This window comes from Saccopteryx leptura, chromosome 2 (assembly GCF_036850995.1).
Source record: "Saccopteryx leptura isolate mSacLep1 chromosome 2, mSacLep1_pri_phased_curated, whole genome shotgun sequence".
Taxonomy (NCBI): Eukaryota; Metazoa; Chordata; class Mammalia; order Chiroptera; family Emballonuridae; genus Saccopteryx; species Saccopteryx leptura.
Genome location: NC_089504.1, coordinates 216,827,744 through 216,845,522, shown reverse-complemented (window position 1 = coordinate 216,845,522; position 17,779 = coordinate 216,827,744). Strand labels below are relative to the sequence as shown.

Below are 17,779 nucleotides of genomic sequence, written 5' to 3'. Positions count from 1 at the left end.
ACATACTGTGCACATGCCTGCATACACACCCGCACACACACTGCACACACCTGCATACACACCTGCACACTCACACTGTGCACATGCCTGCATACACACCTGCACACACACTGCACACACCTGCACACACAAACTGTGCACATGCCTACATACAGACCTGCACACATGCTGCACACACACACAGTGCACATGCCTGCATACACACCCGCACACACTGCACACACCTGCACACACACCTGCACACACATACTGTGCACATGCCTGCATACACACCCGCACACACACTGCACACACCTGCATACACACCTGCACATACACACTGTGCACATGCCTGCATACACACCCACACACACTGCACACATCTGCATACACACCCGCACTCACAGATGCACGCACACGTGCACAAATGCATGTAACTGCCTGCCTAACACCCCACCTGGCGTTGCCCCCAACCTTAACAACAGCATGCCCAAAACTCATCCTCTCACATCCTCATTCGTCTCTCCTGCCTTCTGCTCCCCCGACCTGTCACCCAGCAGCACAACCACAGCCTCCTGGCTTCCCCTTTCTCAGCCACCATGGCCCGCCTGCCAGCTCCCATGGAGACTTTCTCCACAGTGTCTCTAGGAGCCACCCATGCCCTCCACTCCCAGGACACCATCCTGTGTCAGCTTCTCTCACCTTCACCCTCAGAAGAACCTCCTAACCAGTCCCCACCTCCATCTCACCCCACTCCACCCAACCCACAGCTATCCCCAGGAAGGAGACTACCTCCACCTCTCTCCTGAACCTTCCATGGCTCCCCACTGCCCCAAAACCAGGCCATGGTTACCTACCCTCCCTAGCACTTCTGTCTTGCAGGATGGCCCACAGCTCCCAGACCTCACATTTCTTCCAGCCTTTACCTCTAAGTCCATCCTTCCTTCACGTGGGGCTCCCCAGCCTCAACTCCATGCTGTTCCTGCCAACCTTTCAGAACTTCCTCAGTGCGTCCTTCCTTAAACCCCATAGCACTGTCACTTCTCTAGGAGCTGCCTTCTTATATGTGGCATTCTCTCCACAAGCTGGCGCCTCCTCAGAAGGCCAGCAGAGGTAGTCCCCGGGCTGCAGTGGTGTGACAGTTAGGCAGCGGTGTGACTGGTGAAGCACAGAAGCGTCCAGGCAGAGAGCTGTGTCCCCAGGCTCTGGGGGGTGGGGCTACTCTGCACTGAGTCTCAGAAAATAATGACTGTCCACCAGGTGGACAAACAGGAGGACAGAGCTGCTTAGTCCGGCTGGAGGGTGGATGCAAGCAGACTGCTCCAGGCCCTGGGGCTGTCAGGGCCTAGTGGGTAAGGTTGGCATTGGAAGCTGGGAAACCACAGCATGGACAGTCAGGGGGATGGGGGAGGCAGAGGGAAGGGAGTGGCTTCTAGCAGGTCCCCATGAAGAGCAGAAGACAGCAGGAACCCTGGAAATAGGTGGGCAGGTGGCAGGCACCAGAGGCTCCAGGGGCCATTGACTGAACCTCAGTCACCTTGGATTCTGTAGCAGGCCTCACCCCCTGGGGGCTCCAGAAGTGCCACTTGGTTGGAGGCAGATTTTCTGTGTGATCCACTGATACACAGGACCTGCCACTCGTTTTTCCCAAACGTTTTCTGCACCTTCGCAGTGGACAGCTGATTGAGTCTGTCTCCCTCCAGCTCTTCCCCGTTGTGGAGGACAGCATGCTGCAGCCCCTGTGGGAATCCAGAGACCGGTACGAGGCGCTGAAGCAAATAGACGATGCCAGGACAGAGGTAAACATGGGCTTCCCCGGGCAGGCACATAACTCGGGTTCGGGCCATGCCCTTGAGACAGCCCCTCTGGACAGGCACTCCCACCCAAAGGAAAGCTGGGTCCGTCAAACCAGGAAATCTAATGTTGACAGGTGTTACGTGTTAGTGCTGCGCGTCCAGGATGCAGCTGAGGGTCAGCATCCACAGCATCTTCGCCCTCTACACAGTGCCCAGTCCCCCTCCTCCCCTCCAACCCTGTCCTCCTACTCTCCTCCTGCCCCAGGGCTGACCTTGTTCAGTGAGAGGACGGTAGAAAGAGACACTTCTCCTGGCACAGGAAAAACCACCACCCACGTCCCGGCTCTAGGCCATGGACTCTCACATGGGGCAGCTCAGCCTCTCCCAGGGGTCAGGGAGACAGACAGGGCCTGGCTTTAGGGAGCTGTGGGGATTGATACTGTTTTCAGGGAAAGTCCAGTTCACAGGCTGGGTTAAAGGTTCTCCACAAAATCCCACGAGCTGGTCTGGCCAAGTAGGTCCCTAAGGTGTGCAAATCTCTGTGTCAGGGCCCCCTGCCTTTTGGGACCATTCAAGGACCTCCTCACCTGACCTCCAGCCACCAAAATGTGGCCTGCCCTCTCCCCAGGAGCCCCAATTTAGCTGGAATAGTCTCCCTGCTGCCTCATGCCTTGTCTCCCGCTGGCCTCGCCCCACACCACTTTGCCAGTGCCCCCAACCCTGGCTCGGTACCAATTCTTCTTCAGTGCTCACCTTAGCCAGGTCCTCCCCAATTATGCTTCCTCCACCTACCTTAGCCTCTGGGAACTCCCACCACGCCCTGCTGAGGCTCGTCCTATGTTGCTCTTGTCTCTCTCCGCCTGCTTGGTGCAATGCTGGGCATGAGGTCAGTGCCCAGGAAGTGCTTACAGGCCCACTGACAGACCAGCCATCTTGGTCTCTCTGGTTGGATTCTAACAGAAGGTCACAGGCAGGCACCCCTGCAACTTCAGAAACTTAAGAGCAAATGATGCAGAGAACAAATGTAAGAAGAGGTGTCACCTTGCCCAGGCCCCCTGCAGGGGAGCTACAGGCTCCTGACTCTCCTGGGTTATCCGTAAGCCATCTCGATGAAGGCCTTGAGTTTCCAAGTCTCAGCCCCAGCTGCCCCATGGGGGCCACTGGGACTGTCTGAGGTGCCTTCCTGCCTCCATAAAGGACAGACCTGCAAAGGAGGTGAAAGGGCCATGGACTCGGCACTCACCACCACCAGTCCGTGGGGCTGTGTATATCGCAGCCAGTGTGAGCTTGTCCACGAGCCAGACAGTGGTTCGTGCACAGACCTCTGTCTGAAAAGCTCATCCATGCATGTTTGTGGCAGAATGAGGTTATAGACATTAGTCTCCATTTCACATTTTAGTATCTTTGGTCAACAGGGAGCTCTCGAGCAGAAAAGTGCTCACTAACTGTTTCCCAGAGCCTGACTTGTGCCTTCTCTGTGCTCTGTCCTGGTTACAGAAGAAGACAGATAGCACAACAGGTGGGCACACCAACAAGTCAAGGGAGAAGAGCAGAGATGTGAAAAAAAGTGAAGGTAATTCCCTCCCACATTGTTTCTCCGTAATTCCCACAAAAATGCAGCCAGGGTTGGAACCTGGGGTAGGAAGGAGCGAGGGAAGGAGGGATGGAGGGAGGCCATCTTGAATACCAAATATTTTTCAATAAGTGAAACATTCATTCCTTGCTTGTAGTAATTAGAATTAAGCTTTGAAGGAAGGAGGCATGCTTTAGTTAACAGGAAAAGGCCAGTAATTAGCATGTGTACCCCTTCTAAGGGAAAACACTCTCTTTAGAACTTTCCACACAGCAAGTACTTGCCAGCATTACTATGATCATTCCCCATGCACTTGTGGACATTAGCCATTCATTTGGTCCATGCAGAATGCACACCAGCCTACTCGGCCTGAATAATCAGGTTACACCACAAATGTATCTAAAAAAATCATTTAAGAGTCTCTGTTTATAAAGCATTCAAGGTGCTGGGCCTGAGAAACTGGGTTTGGGTTTTTATTTTGTTTGTTTTCTTGTTTTTTAAGTGAGAAGAGGAGAGCTAGAGAGACAGACTCCTGCATGCACCCCCACCGGGATCCACTCGGCAACCCCCATTTGGGAGTGATGCTCAAATCAACTGAGATATCCTCAGCTCCCAAGGCTGACGCTTGAACCAATCAAGCCACTGGCTGCAAGAAGGAAAGAGGGAGAGAAGGGGGAGAGGGAGGGGAAGAAAAGCAAATGATTGCATCTCATGTGTGCCCTGACTGGTGATTGAACCCAGGACCTCCACATGCCAGGCCAATACTCTATCCACTGAGCCAACCAGCTAAGGCCTGGGTTTGGTTTTTATGAGGAGTGGAGGCCATGGCTTTGGATCCAGGTTTTGCTCATTACAAGCTGAGTGGTATGTGCAGGCATCTCAAACACTCTGAGTCTCAGAGCCCACATCTCTAAAGTAAAGGGGATAATACCATAACTACTGTATTGTTTGAGCAATTAACCGAGAAGATTTCTGGCAGCTAAGAAGTTTGAGGTAAATGCTGGCTTTTCATTTTGAAGTTAGATCACATTTCTGAATGGCTCAGGATAGGGATTGAAACTGTTTTATTTTGCCTAAACATGTTCAACAAATATGTCCGATGCCCTCATTTTTTCAAACATACTCTGTGTCTCATCTTGTGACATTTGCAATATTGCCTGCACATTTCAATCCCAACAAAAACAAACTGGTAGTCATTTTCTGTCCCGAGCAGACTGTGCCTGAAAGAAGCAGGAGCCTCCACGGGTATTCTGGACCAGGCCAACTGGGCAGGAGAGTCCTCCGTGCACGGATCTGCTGATCCTGACCACCTGGCACCACACGACCACGTTTTCTAAGAACCGTTTTGTCCACTGATAGAAAAAAAGAAGGAATTCATGATGCTGTACAGAATTTTTATTTTTAAACTGTCTTTTAAATAATATATTCTTATACAGAAATGGGTACTGTACTTTTTCTTTGGTGGAGTAGTGTGTCTGATAAACCCCAGAAATCTTCCCTCATTCTCATCATTCTCATGTGGAGGCAAGGACACTGTGATTTATATATATATATATTACCTGTTTCTATTGATTTGAGAGAGAGAGGGGAAGGAAGAGAAGAGGGGAAGGGAGAGAGAAAGAGAGAAACATCAACTCATTGTTTCACATTGTTGTTCCATTTAGTTGTACACTCATTTGTTGCTTCTCACATGTGACCTGACCCAGGATGTAACCCCTGACCTCGTCACACTAGGACGACACTCTATCCACTGAGCCACCTAGCCAAGGGGCAAAGACATGTGCTTTTTCACAGCTGAATCCAGAGCACTTGCCCAGTGTGATATGATGCGTTCCTCCATGTAAATTCAGCATTAAATGTCAAGCCACTGCTGGGAGCGCAAGGCACTTGCGTGTCCTATGTCTGTGAGCTATAAGGGGACACTGGTGCTGTGCGGGGAGGCAAGGACCTGAGGCAGCTCAGTCACATTGTAGACAACATGAAGTCCACACGGGACACAAACATACCTCAGCCTGCTGCCCATTTACAGAGAAGTGGGAATTGAGCTTTTAACTCACAGATGAAAAAAGGAGCTGAGTTGACTCAGCGCGTTTGAGGGTGTCTCTTGCAAGGGAGGGAGCTGTACTTCTCTTCCTGCCTGTTTTAGAGACAAGCATTGGGGACTTTCTGGGTGGCATGTAACCCACAAAGAGAGACCCAACCCCAGCTTGTTCATGGTCAAGATTTGAGGGGCACACCTACTAAACTGTCGCTCAGAGCCCCCCACCTGTGTTTAGACTCCGACTCCTCAGTGCTTCCCAGGGCTATGGGCTCCATCCATCTCCCCTCTAGGGATAAAATGGCCTGCCAAAGAGCCTCCACTCTTAAGAACTGACCTTAAAGGGCGTTGCATAATCTGATTATTTCGGTTTCTCAGAGCGTTCACACCCTCTTGGTGAGTCCCAGCACATTACTCCCTATCCTTGCAGAATCCATTTTTGAGCTGTGAGATGTTCCATTTCTTCTGAGAGCTGCATTTCCCAAACTTTCACACCTGTAAGTAGGAAAAAAATTCTCTCCCACATGTGCCTACTTTTTCTTTTAAAAGTGCCTGGTGGGCCCTGGCTGGTTGGCTCAGTGGTAGAGTGTAGGCCTGGTGTGCAGGAGTCCTGGGTTCGATTCCCGGCCAGGGCACACAGGAGAAGCGCCCATCTGCTTCTCCACCCCTCTCCTTCTCCTTCCTCTCTGTCTCTCTCTTCCCCTCCCGCAGCCAAGGCTCCACTGGAGCAAAGTTGGCCCGGGTGCTGAGGATGGCTCCATGGCCTCTGCCTCAGGCGCTAGAATGGCTCTGGTTGCGACAGAGCAACACCCCAGAGGGGCAGAGCATCGCCCCCTGGTGGGCATGCCGGGTGGATCCTGGTCGGGCGTATCCGGGAGTCTGTCTCCATTTCCAACTTCAGAAAAATACAAAAATAAATAAAAATTAAAAAATAAATAAGTAAATAAATAAAAGCGCCTGGTGGTGTCTGACCAGGCGGTGGCACAGTGGATAGAGCGTCAGACTGGGATGCAGAGGACCCAAGTTTGAAACCCCAAAGTCGCCGGCTTGAGCATGGGCTCTTCCGGCTTGAGTGTGGGCTCATAGATATGACCCCATGGTCACTGGTTTGAGCCCAAAGGTTGCTGGCTAGAAGCCCAAGATTGCTGGCTTGAGCCCAGGGTCGCTGGCTTGAGCAAGGGGTCACTAGATTTGCTGGAGCCCCCCAATCAAGGCACATATGAGAATGCAATCAATGAACAACTAAGGAGACTAAGGAACCACAACGAAGAACTGATGCTTCTTATCTCTCTCCCTTCCTGTCTTTCTGTCCCTATCTGTCCCTCTCTCTGCTTCTCTCCCTGTCTCTGTCACACACAAAAAATAAAAATAAAAACACCTGGTACCCTCCCATGTGTGCTGGTCCCTTGGGCTACCTTTCTCTGCCAAAGCCAGGCCTTCCTCATGGCCTCAGGGTCAAATGACAGCAGGGCCTGGCCTTTGCAGTAGGACCACCCTGACCCCTGCCCTCCTCTCCTCCCTTGTTCCTTCAATGTGACTCGGAAAGTCAGGAGCCTTGCTGCCTATCCCCTTGGAGGTCATGTCAGTGGGAAAACCAGTGAATAAAGGATTATTGTGATGTGTGCTCCTGCTTTGCTTACGGTAACACAAGGCATCTGGGAACCTGCAGCAAGAGAGCCTGAGGCCAGCTCCAGAGTCACCTCTAAAAGACCAGTGGGCATCAGGGGGAGGTGGAATGAGCACCCTCCAGAAAGTTGGGAGCCACAGCCTTTGTGACTTGCTTTCTGGAGGAGGCATCTCCGAGTCCCATTGGTTGCTCAATGCATTGAACCAGGCAGCATCCATACCAGAGGACAGTGTGACAAAGGCTCCGTGGCCAGGACAAGCAGGTTGGCGTGAGAGCTCAGGGTGTGTGGAAAGAGGGCTGGCAGGTGCAGTGGCGAGGCAGGCCTGGGCTGCAGGCGCTCTGGGGTATCTGGGGCAGAACAGTGGGGCTCAGCCACACTAGAGCCTGGAGGCCAGGGCGGGATACAACCCTCATTGTCGGGGAGAGATGGCAATGGTACCCGCCATCTGGATTCAGTTCTGGACAAGTTCTGAGGACTGGTCTTAGTGGTCAGTTGTGAGAACAATGGGGAGATGTTCACCTGCAGTCATCACAAGTGGACTTGCAGGCTGACCAGGCCCTTCTGTGTCGTGCGCCTTCCCTGGCTCTGACACCCAGAGGAGGAGTCTGGCAACCAGGCCTGCCCCGTAGCCCTGCTGCTCCCACTGAAGACCCAATAGCCCTGATTTGGGGTGACTCACATTGTTTCTGTAGATAGGCACCCTGCAAAAATACTTTCCCGTGCACCTTGGGTCCAACCCTAGTGGTACATATTAGGAGCTCAGACATTTGCCAAATGAATAAATGAATTTGAGTTTTTGGTTACTACCCCAAAGAATCATATAAGAGAAAAAAGTCATCCTGCAGAATGTATGTGCATGTGTGGTAAGGACAAAGGGACAGGAACACTTGTGTATATCTGTTTGAGAGTGTGTGTTTGTGTATGTGCGCACACACATTTTTTTAAGTGAGAGTAGCGGGGATAGATTTCAGCATGCACCCTGACCAGGACCCACCCAGCAACCCCCATCTTGGGCCGATGCTCTGCCCACCTGGGGCCATGCTAACAACTGAACTATTTTTAGTGCCTTACATAGAGGCTCCACAGAGCCATCCTTAGTGCCTGGGTCCAATGTGCTCAAATTAATCGAGCCATGGCTATGGGAGGGGCATAGAGAGAGAAAAAAAGGGGAGGTAGAGAGAAAGAGAAGCAGATGGTCACCTCTTCCACGCCCTGACCTGGAATCGAACCCAGGACTTCCACACACAGGGTCAACAATCTACCACTGAGCCAACCGGCCAGGGCTAACATACGCACATTTATGCACATACATGCACTTATTACAAACCGAGCCTCCCTCCCTACTGAGAAAAAGGAAGTTAAAATAATGACAAGATGGCAAGCATCTGTCCTTGGCACAGTTTCTTAGATCTGGCAGTGAACAGGGTGAAAACAAGGAACATTTGGATGTCACTAAGGAACAAAGGGACAGGAGTGAGGGAGAGGTGGTGGAGGCCGACAGTGGGTTCCTCGTGGAGCAGCGAGACAGGCCAAGCCTCCTTGGCATCTGACAATTATTCGTGGCAGTGAGAGCTCTGGAGTAATTTGTGCTGTTTTCCTTAAAATAATTTTACAAAAAATTGAAAATGCATTGGACATGCCAGTTGAATGTTTCAGAAGGAAATGCTAAGTGGCATGGCTGGCTGATGACCTGCCTGTTCTCACTGCTGCTGATGGGTGCCCAGAGATGCCTATTAAATAGCTAATGTGTGTCCCACGGGTGCTAACCAACCCAGAGGAAGTGGCTGGCAGTGTGGCACATAGCTCCCAGCCCTGTGGAAACTTCCGCTGGCTCCATGAGCCAAGGCTGCCTGCCAGCCTGATATATGTGGTGTGCTGACCACAGTTTACCGGTTGGGAAGGAACCACGCAGAAATGTTCTTTCTGTTTATATATCGCCTGCTTGCCTCAGACAGGCCCATCCATCCTGAACGGGAACCCTGGGAAGTGTCCAGAGGTCCCAGCCAGATTCCTGTGCCACCTGGCTCCTGCCAGCAGGGTGGAGGGTCATCCAGAGGCCATTCTGAAAAGAGCCTTGTAGGCCTGGGTTTAAACTCTTCTGATCAGTCTCTACTCACTGATTTTGTGGGCTACACACCTCCTGTATAGTGTCCTATGGCTGCCACAACAAAGTACCCCAAGCTTGGTGGCTTCAAACAACAGGATTTTATTCTTTTTCACGTCTGGAGGCCAGAAGTCCAAAGTCAGCATGTCAGCAGGGCTTATAGAATCTAAAGGAGAGTCCTCCGCCACCTCTTCCCAATCCTGGTGGCTGGCGGCAGTCCTTGGGGTTCCTTGGCTTGTGGCAGCATCACCCCAATCTCTGCCTCCCCTGTCACATGGCCTCCACCCCTGGGTGTCTGTGTTCAAATCACCTTCTCATAAGGACACCAGTCATTGGATCAGGGCCCAGCCTAATCTGTATGACCTCATCCTAACTTGATTATCTCCATAAAGAACCTATTTCCAAATAAGGTTACATACATAGACGCCAAGGGTTATGCCATTTTGGGGGTGGGAGGCACAGTTCAAACCCCTATACCCTCATAGTACTAGTTTTCTGATCTGTTGGTTCCTACCTCTCTGGGTGGTGGTGAGGATTAAATAAAACAATGTGCAAAGTGTTTGGAATAATGTCTGGCATTCAGCTCTCCATCAGCATCAGGTGCCCCACAGGAGCCCACCCCCATCTCTCCATGGGTAAAGGCATCATTGCATGAGGCCATCACCGACATCTATCTCCCGCTGGGTCACAGTGAGAGCTGTTTGGGGATATTTTCTATTGATCAGGCTTCCCCAAACGAGCCAGGATCTGAGGAATACAGAAGGCAGGCATCTGTGGGAAAGGAGAACAGCAGACTCAGAGGATAAGGCAGATGCAGGGAAGGACCCGTGCACAGGGTGCAGAGTGACTCAAAGGGAAGAACTGGTCCTGGTCAGTTGGCTCAGCAGTAGAGCATTGGCCTGGCGTGTGGAAGTCCCGGGTTCGATTTGCGGTCAGGGCACACAGGAGAAGCGCCATCTGCTTCTCCACCCTTCCTTCTCTCCTTCATCTCTGTCTCTCTCTTCCCCTCCCGCAGCCAAGGCTCCATTGGAGCAAAGTTGGCTGAGGCACAGAGGATGGCTCCATGGCCTCCGCCTCAGGCGCTTTAGAATGGCTCCGGTTGCAGTGGAATAATGCATCGCCCCCTGGTGGACATGCCGGGTGGATCCCAGTTGGGCACATGCAGGAGTCTGTCTGTCTGCCTCCCCCTTGCTTCTCACTTCGGAAAAATACAAAAAAAAGGGGGGGAAGAACTGATAGAAGTGGGTCAGAAGGAACAGGTTGGTAGAAAGCTGAGAATCCAGGAAGACAAAGTATGACCATAGGCTTGGTCAAGCTCACCTGAAGTGTTGCCTTCAACCATATGGGTATGAAATGGAGTATATCCCTTAGCCCTGCTGGGCAACAAACCGCCCTAAAGCTTAGTGACCTGGAAAAACAATGTTTAGTATTTCTCCTGCTTTGTGGGTTTACTGGGCAAGATTGTTGCTGTGGCCCAGCTCAGCAGAAGCTGCTTGCTCTGAGGCCTCACCCATGTGTCTGGCCATTGTTTGATGTCAGCTGGGTTTCAGCCATGCGTGTGTCTGTCATCATGTGGCTGGGTGACATGGTTCATTCACATGGTGGTTAAGTGGCCCTGAGCAGCAGGAGAGCATAACCCCAGTGCTCGATGTGCGCATTCAAGTCTCGGAATGCACATTTATTACATTGGTGGCCACAGCAAGTCACTTGGTCAAGCCCAGATTTTGAAAGAAGGAACTGCAAAGAATTTATGGCCATTTTTTGCTATCTATCAGAGTAAGGAAGACCATGGTTTTAAAAACACTGTTGTCATCCTCCAGCCTCAGCCTGTTTTTTTGTTTAAGATTCTATTTATTGATTTTAGAATGAGGAAGAGAGAAAAGGGGGGAAGTTATTTCTTGTATATGCCTTGGCCTGGCAAGCCCAGGGATTTGAACCAGAAACCTCAGCATTGCAGGTTGATGCTTTATCCACTGTACCACCACAGGTCAGGCAGCCTCAGCCTGTTTTAACCTCCCCTATCACCAAGGTGTCCATGCCCACTTTTTTTCTAAGCCTTCCAAGAGTTACCTGATTTCAGGTGTGCAGGCGTACTGCCAACCCTATAAAAAGCAGCTGAAACCTTACCTTGACATTCTGATGCTGTGATCCTGGAATTCCCATTGAAGAAGTGACCACTCCAGGCCTGCTGCCGACTGCATTATCGGCCATCCCACTAGCACTGATGGGATCTGTTCATCTGACCACAGGAAGGTGGAGAAAGCATTGCAGTAAAGCAACACCACTGGCCTAAGACTGAGGTCAGATCTAGTCTCAGGTGAGAGGCTGTGAATATTGCATATGGTGCCCAGGCCAGTGGAACAAGACACATTTCTAATGTACAAGCAGACAGTATTATTTTTTTTTATATTTATGCTCAGACAACCCCCACCCCATAAAGGAAACAGCAGCCACACTCTGAGACATCCTGTAGCACAGCCTGAGGGCATTCTGCGCAGCCCCATGTGGAGACCCAAGGGTGCCCTAAAGTCCTGATGGTCCCCGCAGACCTCTGAGCCCCCTCAGAACTCACTTGAATGAGACTGTGATTATGGGGCCAGCGTTAGGGGCTTAATTAGATCTGCTATTGATGGTCATAATAGTTTAATTACCCAGAATCAATCATGCAACTTGAACTGAATAAGTGTGGAGTTTGTGGAAAAAACCGTGGTGGTTGAACTTGTTTATTAAATACTGCCTGATCTCTTCATTCTGTGGGGCACCTTCAAAAGCTAACCTTGCCCATGAACTTGTGAGCCTTCCCTGCACCTACCTGATTTGAGTAAATGTGTCAGACCAGACATTCCACCAGGGTCACGTCAGCACATGAGTTATAAACTGCAAAAAAATCCATAAGGATTAGGCAGCTTTAAAAAAAAGGTCTTGTTCTCTTAAATAACTAATGTCTGACAAGTGAGCTGCCTCCATTGGTATCTCAAGAAAAGACCCAAGCAGGCCTTGGCAGGCTAGCTCAGCTGTTTAGAACACCAAGTTTGTGGGTTTGATCCCCTGGTCAGAGCACATACAGGAAGAGACCAATAAATGCACAACTAAGTGGAACTACAAATGAATGCTTCCCCTCCCTTCCTCTCTCTGTCTCTTTCTAAAATATATATATATTTTAAAGATTCATATATATATGGTATCTTTATAAAAAAGAAAAGACCAAAGGAAATGGGTTGGTGAGTATGGGCCCCAATAAACTCAAGGGAAATAAATTCTCTGATATCTTACTGGTGCCCAGTCTGATGTGGGCAAAATGCTCAAGGATGCTTGATGAACACAACAGTGAACGAATGAATGAATGAACCAACAGTTAAATGGCAGATACATGGACTGTTATTTATACAGCTAACCTAGTAAAATTACAGGGGTTCCTCAGGTTGTGACATAGTTCTTTTCCTACAAAAATGACATAACCCAAATTTTGGTGTAAGTCGAAACATGCCCTAGCCTAACACAAATGGAACACTTGCACTTTTAACAGTCCAAAATGGCATAAATAAACGTACTGGGGAACACCATCTCCCTCACTCATCCGCTGCATTATTGCGCATTCTTCCACCACATGCAACCAAACTAGTTCACCCATGTAGTCCATAAGTACAATGCTAACAGCGTAAGCTGAAACACATCTCAATGGGCTCACCAAGGCAAACCTTACTCTCCTGGATCCCAGCACTCAAGTTCTTCTGCTCCACACAGGCCAGCATGCCTGCATAATTGTCACCAGCCACCACTGACGAATGAGAGGCAAGAAGTCCCTGGGAAGAGGTGTGTGGTAATGCAAACCCATGAGGTTCATACATCTTTATTTTTCAGCTATGGCATCCGCCTGACTGCAGCTTGGTTGGTGAGTCACCATCATCACCTCTGTGCCCACAAGGAGGATGAGGAAAGACTCCTTGCTCCCAGTGGAACTGATCATTCCTAACAACCAAAACTTCGTGAGCCCCAGAGTCCAGGTGGCAGTCCTGGGACTGGTCCTGCCTGGGTCATTTCCTGATGTGACTCTAGGCACAGCACCAGAGCCTCTAAGGACCTCCACAGTCCCCTCCAGCAGGATCTCCTGTGGTTCTCAATCCCTCACAAGGAGATCAATACAGACTCTGGAGCAGGAAACCTTTTGAATCAAGGCTGGGGGCCCAGTAGCCAACCAGTCCATAGGCTGCATCCAATAGCCCCAGGACACCCTCCCAGCCCACAGGCTGACCCCAACAAGCCCACATCTGGGAAGCACCACTCAAAGACAAGAAGACAGTTTTCTCTGAGTCGTCCTTGTCGGGCTCTTGTTTTCTTGCCCAAGTCTGGTCCCTGAGGTGTCCAGAGCTGGGCTGGATCGGCAGGTGTCGGGAGACGAAGGGGATTCAGAAGTGGTTTGTACAGCCAGAGTCCTCAGAGCACAGGTTGCTCAGGAAACCAGAGCAAGTCTAAGAAAATAACCTCTCTTTGATGGGTTTCATAACCAAGAAAATGATCATTTTTTTAAATTAAACTATTTTCTTTTGAAAAATTGTACAGTTCCATGTTGTTGTAAGAAAGAATACAGAGGGACACTTCACTTCTCCCAGGGGTGGCATCTTGCACAGCTCTAGTTTAGTATCACATCCAGGATACTGACACTGATATACCTCTTTCCATCGCCACAGGATCCCTCAAGCCGCCCTCTAAAGCCACTGTCTTTCCAGTCACTACTCTTGTCTCCATTTCATCATTTTGTCATTTCAAGACTATAATATAAATGGGATCACACACTCTGTGATCTTTTAGGGTTGGCTTTTTCTGCTCAGGATCATTCTTTGGAAATTCACCAGGTTGTCGTATGGATCATGAATCTGTTCCTTTTTATTGCTGAATAGTGCTCCATTCTGTGCGTGGACCACAGTCTGTTTAACCATTTACCAGTTGAAGGACATCTGGGCTGATTCCAGTTGCTCACTCTGCCAAATAAAGGTGCTATCATTGTTGACTAAGAGGTTTTGTATGAATATGACCTTTCATCTCTCTGGGACGAACACCAAGGAGTGTGATCGCTAGGTAATATGGTAACTGTTTGTTTACCTTTTTAAGAAACTGTCATTCCAGAGTGGCTGTCCCATTTTACTTTCCTGTCAGCAATATATGAGTGATCCAGTTTCTCCACACTTTCTTTAGTTTTCTTTGTGTTTTCACTATTTTACTTTAGCCATTTTGATAGGTGTGCCATACTGGCCCCTGTGGCTTTAATCTGCATGTCCACAAAGGTTAAGATGTTGAACATTTGAAAATCTGTACTCAATGTATCCTCATTGGCAAAATGTGTGTTCATATCTTATTTGGGGAGGAGAGGGTTGTTATTGCTTTTGCACTTTTTTCTTTTTTTACTGCTGCGCTGCAGAAGTTCTTTGTGTATTGCAGATACCAGTCCTCTGTCAGAGGTGTGGTTTGCAAATATTTTCTCCCAGTCTGTAACTTAATTTGATTCTATTAACATCCTTCACTGAGCAAATATTTTTAATTTTTATAAAGTCCAATTAACCAACTTTCCTTTTACCAGTCTTACTTTTGGTATCAGGTCTAAGAACTCACTGCCTAGCCCTATATCTTGAAGATTTACTTCCATGTTGTTTTTCTAAAAGTCCTATAATTTTATATTTTAACCCATGATCTATTTTGAGTTAACTTTTATACAAAGCACAAGATCTAGGTCAAGGCTCACTTTTCTGCCTGTGAATGTTCAATTGCTTCAGCTCCATTTGTTGAAAAGACTCTTCCCTCCACTGGACTGCTTTTGCACATTGGTCAAATCAGTTGTGTGCATTTGTGTGGGTTTGATCCTGGGTTCTCTGTTATGCTCCATTGATCTCTCTGTCTATTCTTCAGTGTCTATCCTGATGTCACACTGTCTTGATTATCGTAGCAATATAATAGGTCTTAAAATCATATAGACTGTGGCCTGACCTATGGTGGTGCAGTGGATAAAGCGTCAATCTGGAATGCTGAGGTCACTGGTTCAAATCCCTACACTTGTCCAGTAAAGGCATATATGGGATGCTTCCTGTTCCTCCCCCCTTTTTCTCTCTCTCATTTTCTTTCCTCTCTAAAACGAATAAATAAATTTTTTTTTAATGAGCTTTAAAAAAGATCATATACACTGAGTCCTCTTATCTTTTTTTTCAAAAATATTTAAGGCCCTGGCCGGTTGGCTCAGTGGTAGAGCGTCGGCCTGGCATGCAGAAGTCCCGGGTTCGATTCCCGGCCAGGGCACACAGGAGAGGCGCCCATCTGCTTCTCCACCCCTCCCCCTCTCCTTCCTCTCTGTCTCTCTCTTCCCCTCCTGCAGCCGAGGCTCCATTGGAGCAGGGATGGCCCGGGCGCTGCGGATGGCTCCTCGGCCTCTGCCCCAGGCGCTAGAGTGGCTCTGGTCGCAACAGAGCGTCGCCCCTGGTGGGCGTGCCGGGTGGATCCCGGTCGGGCGCATGCGGGAGTCTGTGTGACTGTCTCTCCCCGTTTCCGGCTTCAGAAAAATACAGAAAAAAAAAATATTTAGCTATTCTAGTATCATTTACCTTTCCATATACATTTTAGAATAATCTTTTCTGTATCTATAAAATCCTTCTGGGGTTTTGAGAGGAATTATATTAAATTTATATTTTAATTTGAGGAGAATTGACATCTTTACTATGTTGAATCTTCTAATCTATAAACATTGTTTAGTTCTTTAATCAGTATTTTTGTAGTTTCTAGCATACAAGTCCTATTCTGTTAGATTTGCAAATTGCATTGTATTTTTAATTTTAGTGTCCACGTGATCATTGCTAGTCTATAGAAATACAATTGATTTTTGTATAGTGATCCTGTATCCTGTGATCTTGATTAACTCACTAGTTCTAGGAGGGTTTTTTTTATAGATTCCTTGGGATTTTTTTATATAGACAGTCATGTCATCAGCAAATGGGGACAGTTTTATTTCTTCCACCTTGCTTTCTATTTCCTTTTCTTGCCTTATTGCACTGGCTAGCACCATGTCAAATAAGAGCAGTGAGAGAAGACATCCTGCCTTAGAGGGAAATCATTCGATCTTTTACCATTAAGTATAATTTTGTAGGTGCTCTTTATCAACTTGAGGAAATTCCCTTCTATTACTTTTTTCTGAAAGACTTTACATTGAATGGGTGTTATATTTTGTCAATTGTTTTTCTTTTTCTTCCTTATCCTGTTAAAGTGATAGATTACATTGATTAATTTTTGCATATTAAACCAACCTTGCATCCCTGAAATAAACTCCACTTGGTCATTGTGATTAATTTTTATAGATTGCTGAATTCTATTTGCTAATATTTTGTCAAGAATTTTGCATCTAGCCCTGGCCGGTTGGCTCAGTGGTAGAGCGTCGGCCTGGCGTGCAGGAGTCCCGGGTTCAATTCCCGGCCAGGGTACACAGGAGAAGCACCCATCTGCTTCTACCTCCCCCTCTCCTTACTCTCTGTCTCTCTCTTCCCCTCCCACAGCCAAAGCTCCATTGGAGCAAAAAGTTGGCCCGGGTGCTGAGGATGGCTCCATGGCCTCTACCTCAGGCACTAGAATAGCTCTGGTTGCAACAGAGCAATGCCCCAGATGGGCAGAGCATCGCCCTCTGGTGGGCATGCTGGGTGGATCCCGGTTAGGTGCATGTGGGAGTCTTTCTGACTGCCTCCCCATTTCCAACTTCAGAAAAATACAAAAAAAAAAAGAATTTTGCATCTATATTCAAAAGGGATATTGGTCTGTAATTTTCCTTTTTGTACTATCTTTGCCTGGTTTTGGTAAATGAATTTGAAAGTGCTCCCTTCTCTTCTATTTTCTGCAAAGGTTGTGTAAAATTGGTGTTAATTTTTTTTTTAACCTGGAAGAATTCTCCAGTGAAAACATCTAGTCTAGAAATTTCTTTTGGAGGGAGTATTTTAATTACTGATTCAATTTCCTTAATAGTTTAGAGCTATTCAAATGATCTATTTCATAAACTTACCTAAGTTTGCTAGTTTGTGCTTTTCAAAGAATTGGTCCATTTCATCTAAGTTGTAAAATTTATGTACATGGAGTTCTTTGAAGTGTTTCCTTATTATCCTTTTGATGTCTGCAGGATCTGTAGTGATGTTCCCTCTTTTGTTCCTGATTTTGGCAATTTGTATATCTGTCTTTGCATCTTTGTTGGTCTTGCTAAAGGTTTATTACTTTTTTTTTTCAAAGAGTCATCTCTTTGTTTCATTGACATACTCTATTATATTTTCTGTTTTCAATTTTATTGATATTTTCTCTTATCTTTATTATTTTCTTTCTTTGATTAGTTTTGGGTTAATTTTACTCTTTTTTTGTGACAGAGACAGAGAGAGGGACAGATAGGGACAGACAGATAGGAAGGGAGAGAGATGAGAAGCATCAGTTCTTCATTGTGGATTCTTAGTCTCCTTAGTTGTTCAATGATTGCTTTCTCATATGTACCTTGACTGAGGGGCTCCAGCAGAATGAGTGACCCCTTGCTCAAACCAGCAACCTTGGGCTCAAGCCAGTGACCATGAGGTCATGTCTATGATCCCATGCTCAAGCCAGTGACCTCACACTCAAGCTGATGAGCCCACGCTCAAGCTGGATGAGCCTGCGCTC

General features: G+C 48.1%; 2 protein-coding genes across 11 annotated transcripts in view; one reads left to right on the top strand and one right to left on the bottom strand.

Annotated features, from left to right (window-relative positions):
• PDE9A (phosphodiesterase 9A) overlaps nucleotides 1-13,106 on the top strand; it is a 100,334-nt gene extending 87,228 nt beyond the window's left edge. For 8 of the 10 annotated variants that reach the window (XM_066370095.1, XM_066370092.1, XM_066370096.1 and 5 more), the window contains 3 exons: nucleotides 1,683-1,778; nucleotides 3,273-3,348; nucleotides 3,851-4,787. In XM_066370095.1, coding sequence (XP_066226192.1) covers nucleotides 1,683-1,778; nucleotides 3,273-3,348; nucleotides 3,851-3,930 — 252 coding nt within the window. In that variant the 3' untranslated portion in view covers nucleotides 3,931-4,787. Of the gene's footprint in view, nucleotides 1-1,682; nucleotides 1,779-3,272; nucleotides 3,349-3,850; nucleotides 4,788-12,979 lie in introns of those variants that run through there. The other 2 variants (XM_066370093.1, XM_066370094.1) reach the window with 2 other exon arrangements.
• Nucleotides 4,961-17,779, bottom strand: part of WDR4 (WD repeat domain 4) — a 58,711-nt gene continuing 45,892 nt past the window's right edge. Inside the window, exons 11-13 of the transcript XR_010749322.1 lie at nucleotides 11,931-11,995; nucleotides 11,246-11,357; nucleotides 4,961-5,881 (exon numbers count right to left, since the gene is read on the bottom strand). The gene's annotated coding sequence lies outside the window, so the exon portion shown is untranslated. The remainder of the gene's footprint in view (nucleotides 5,882-11,245; nucleotides 11,358-11,930; nucleotides 11,996-17,779) is intronic.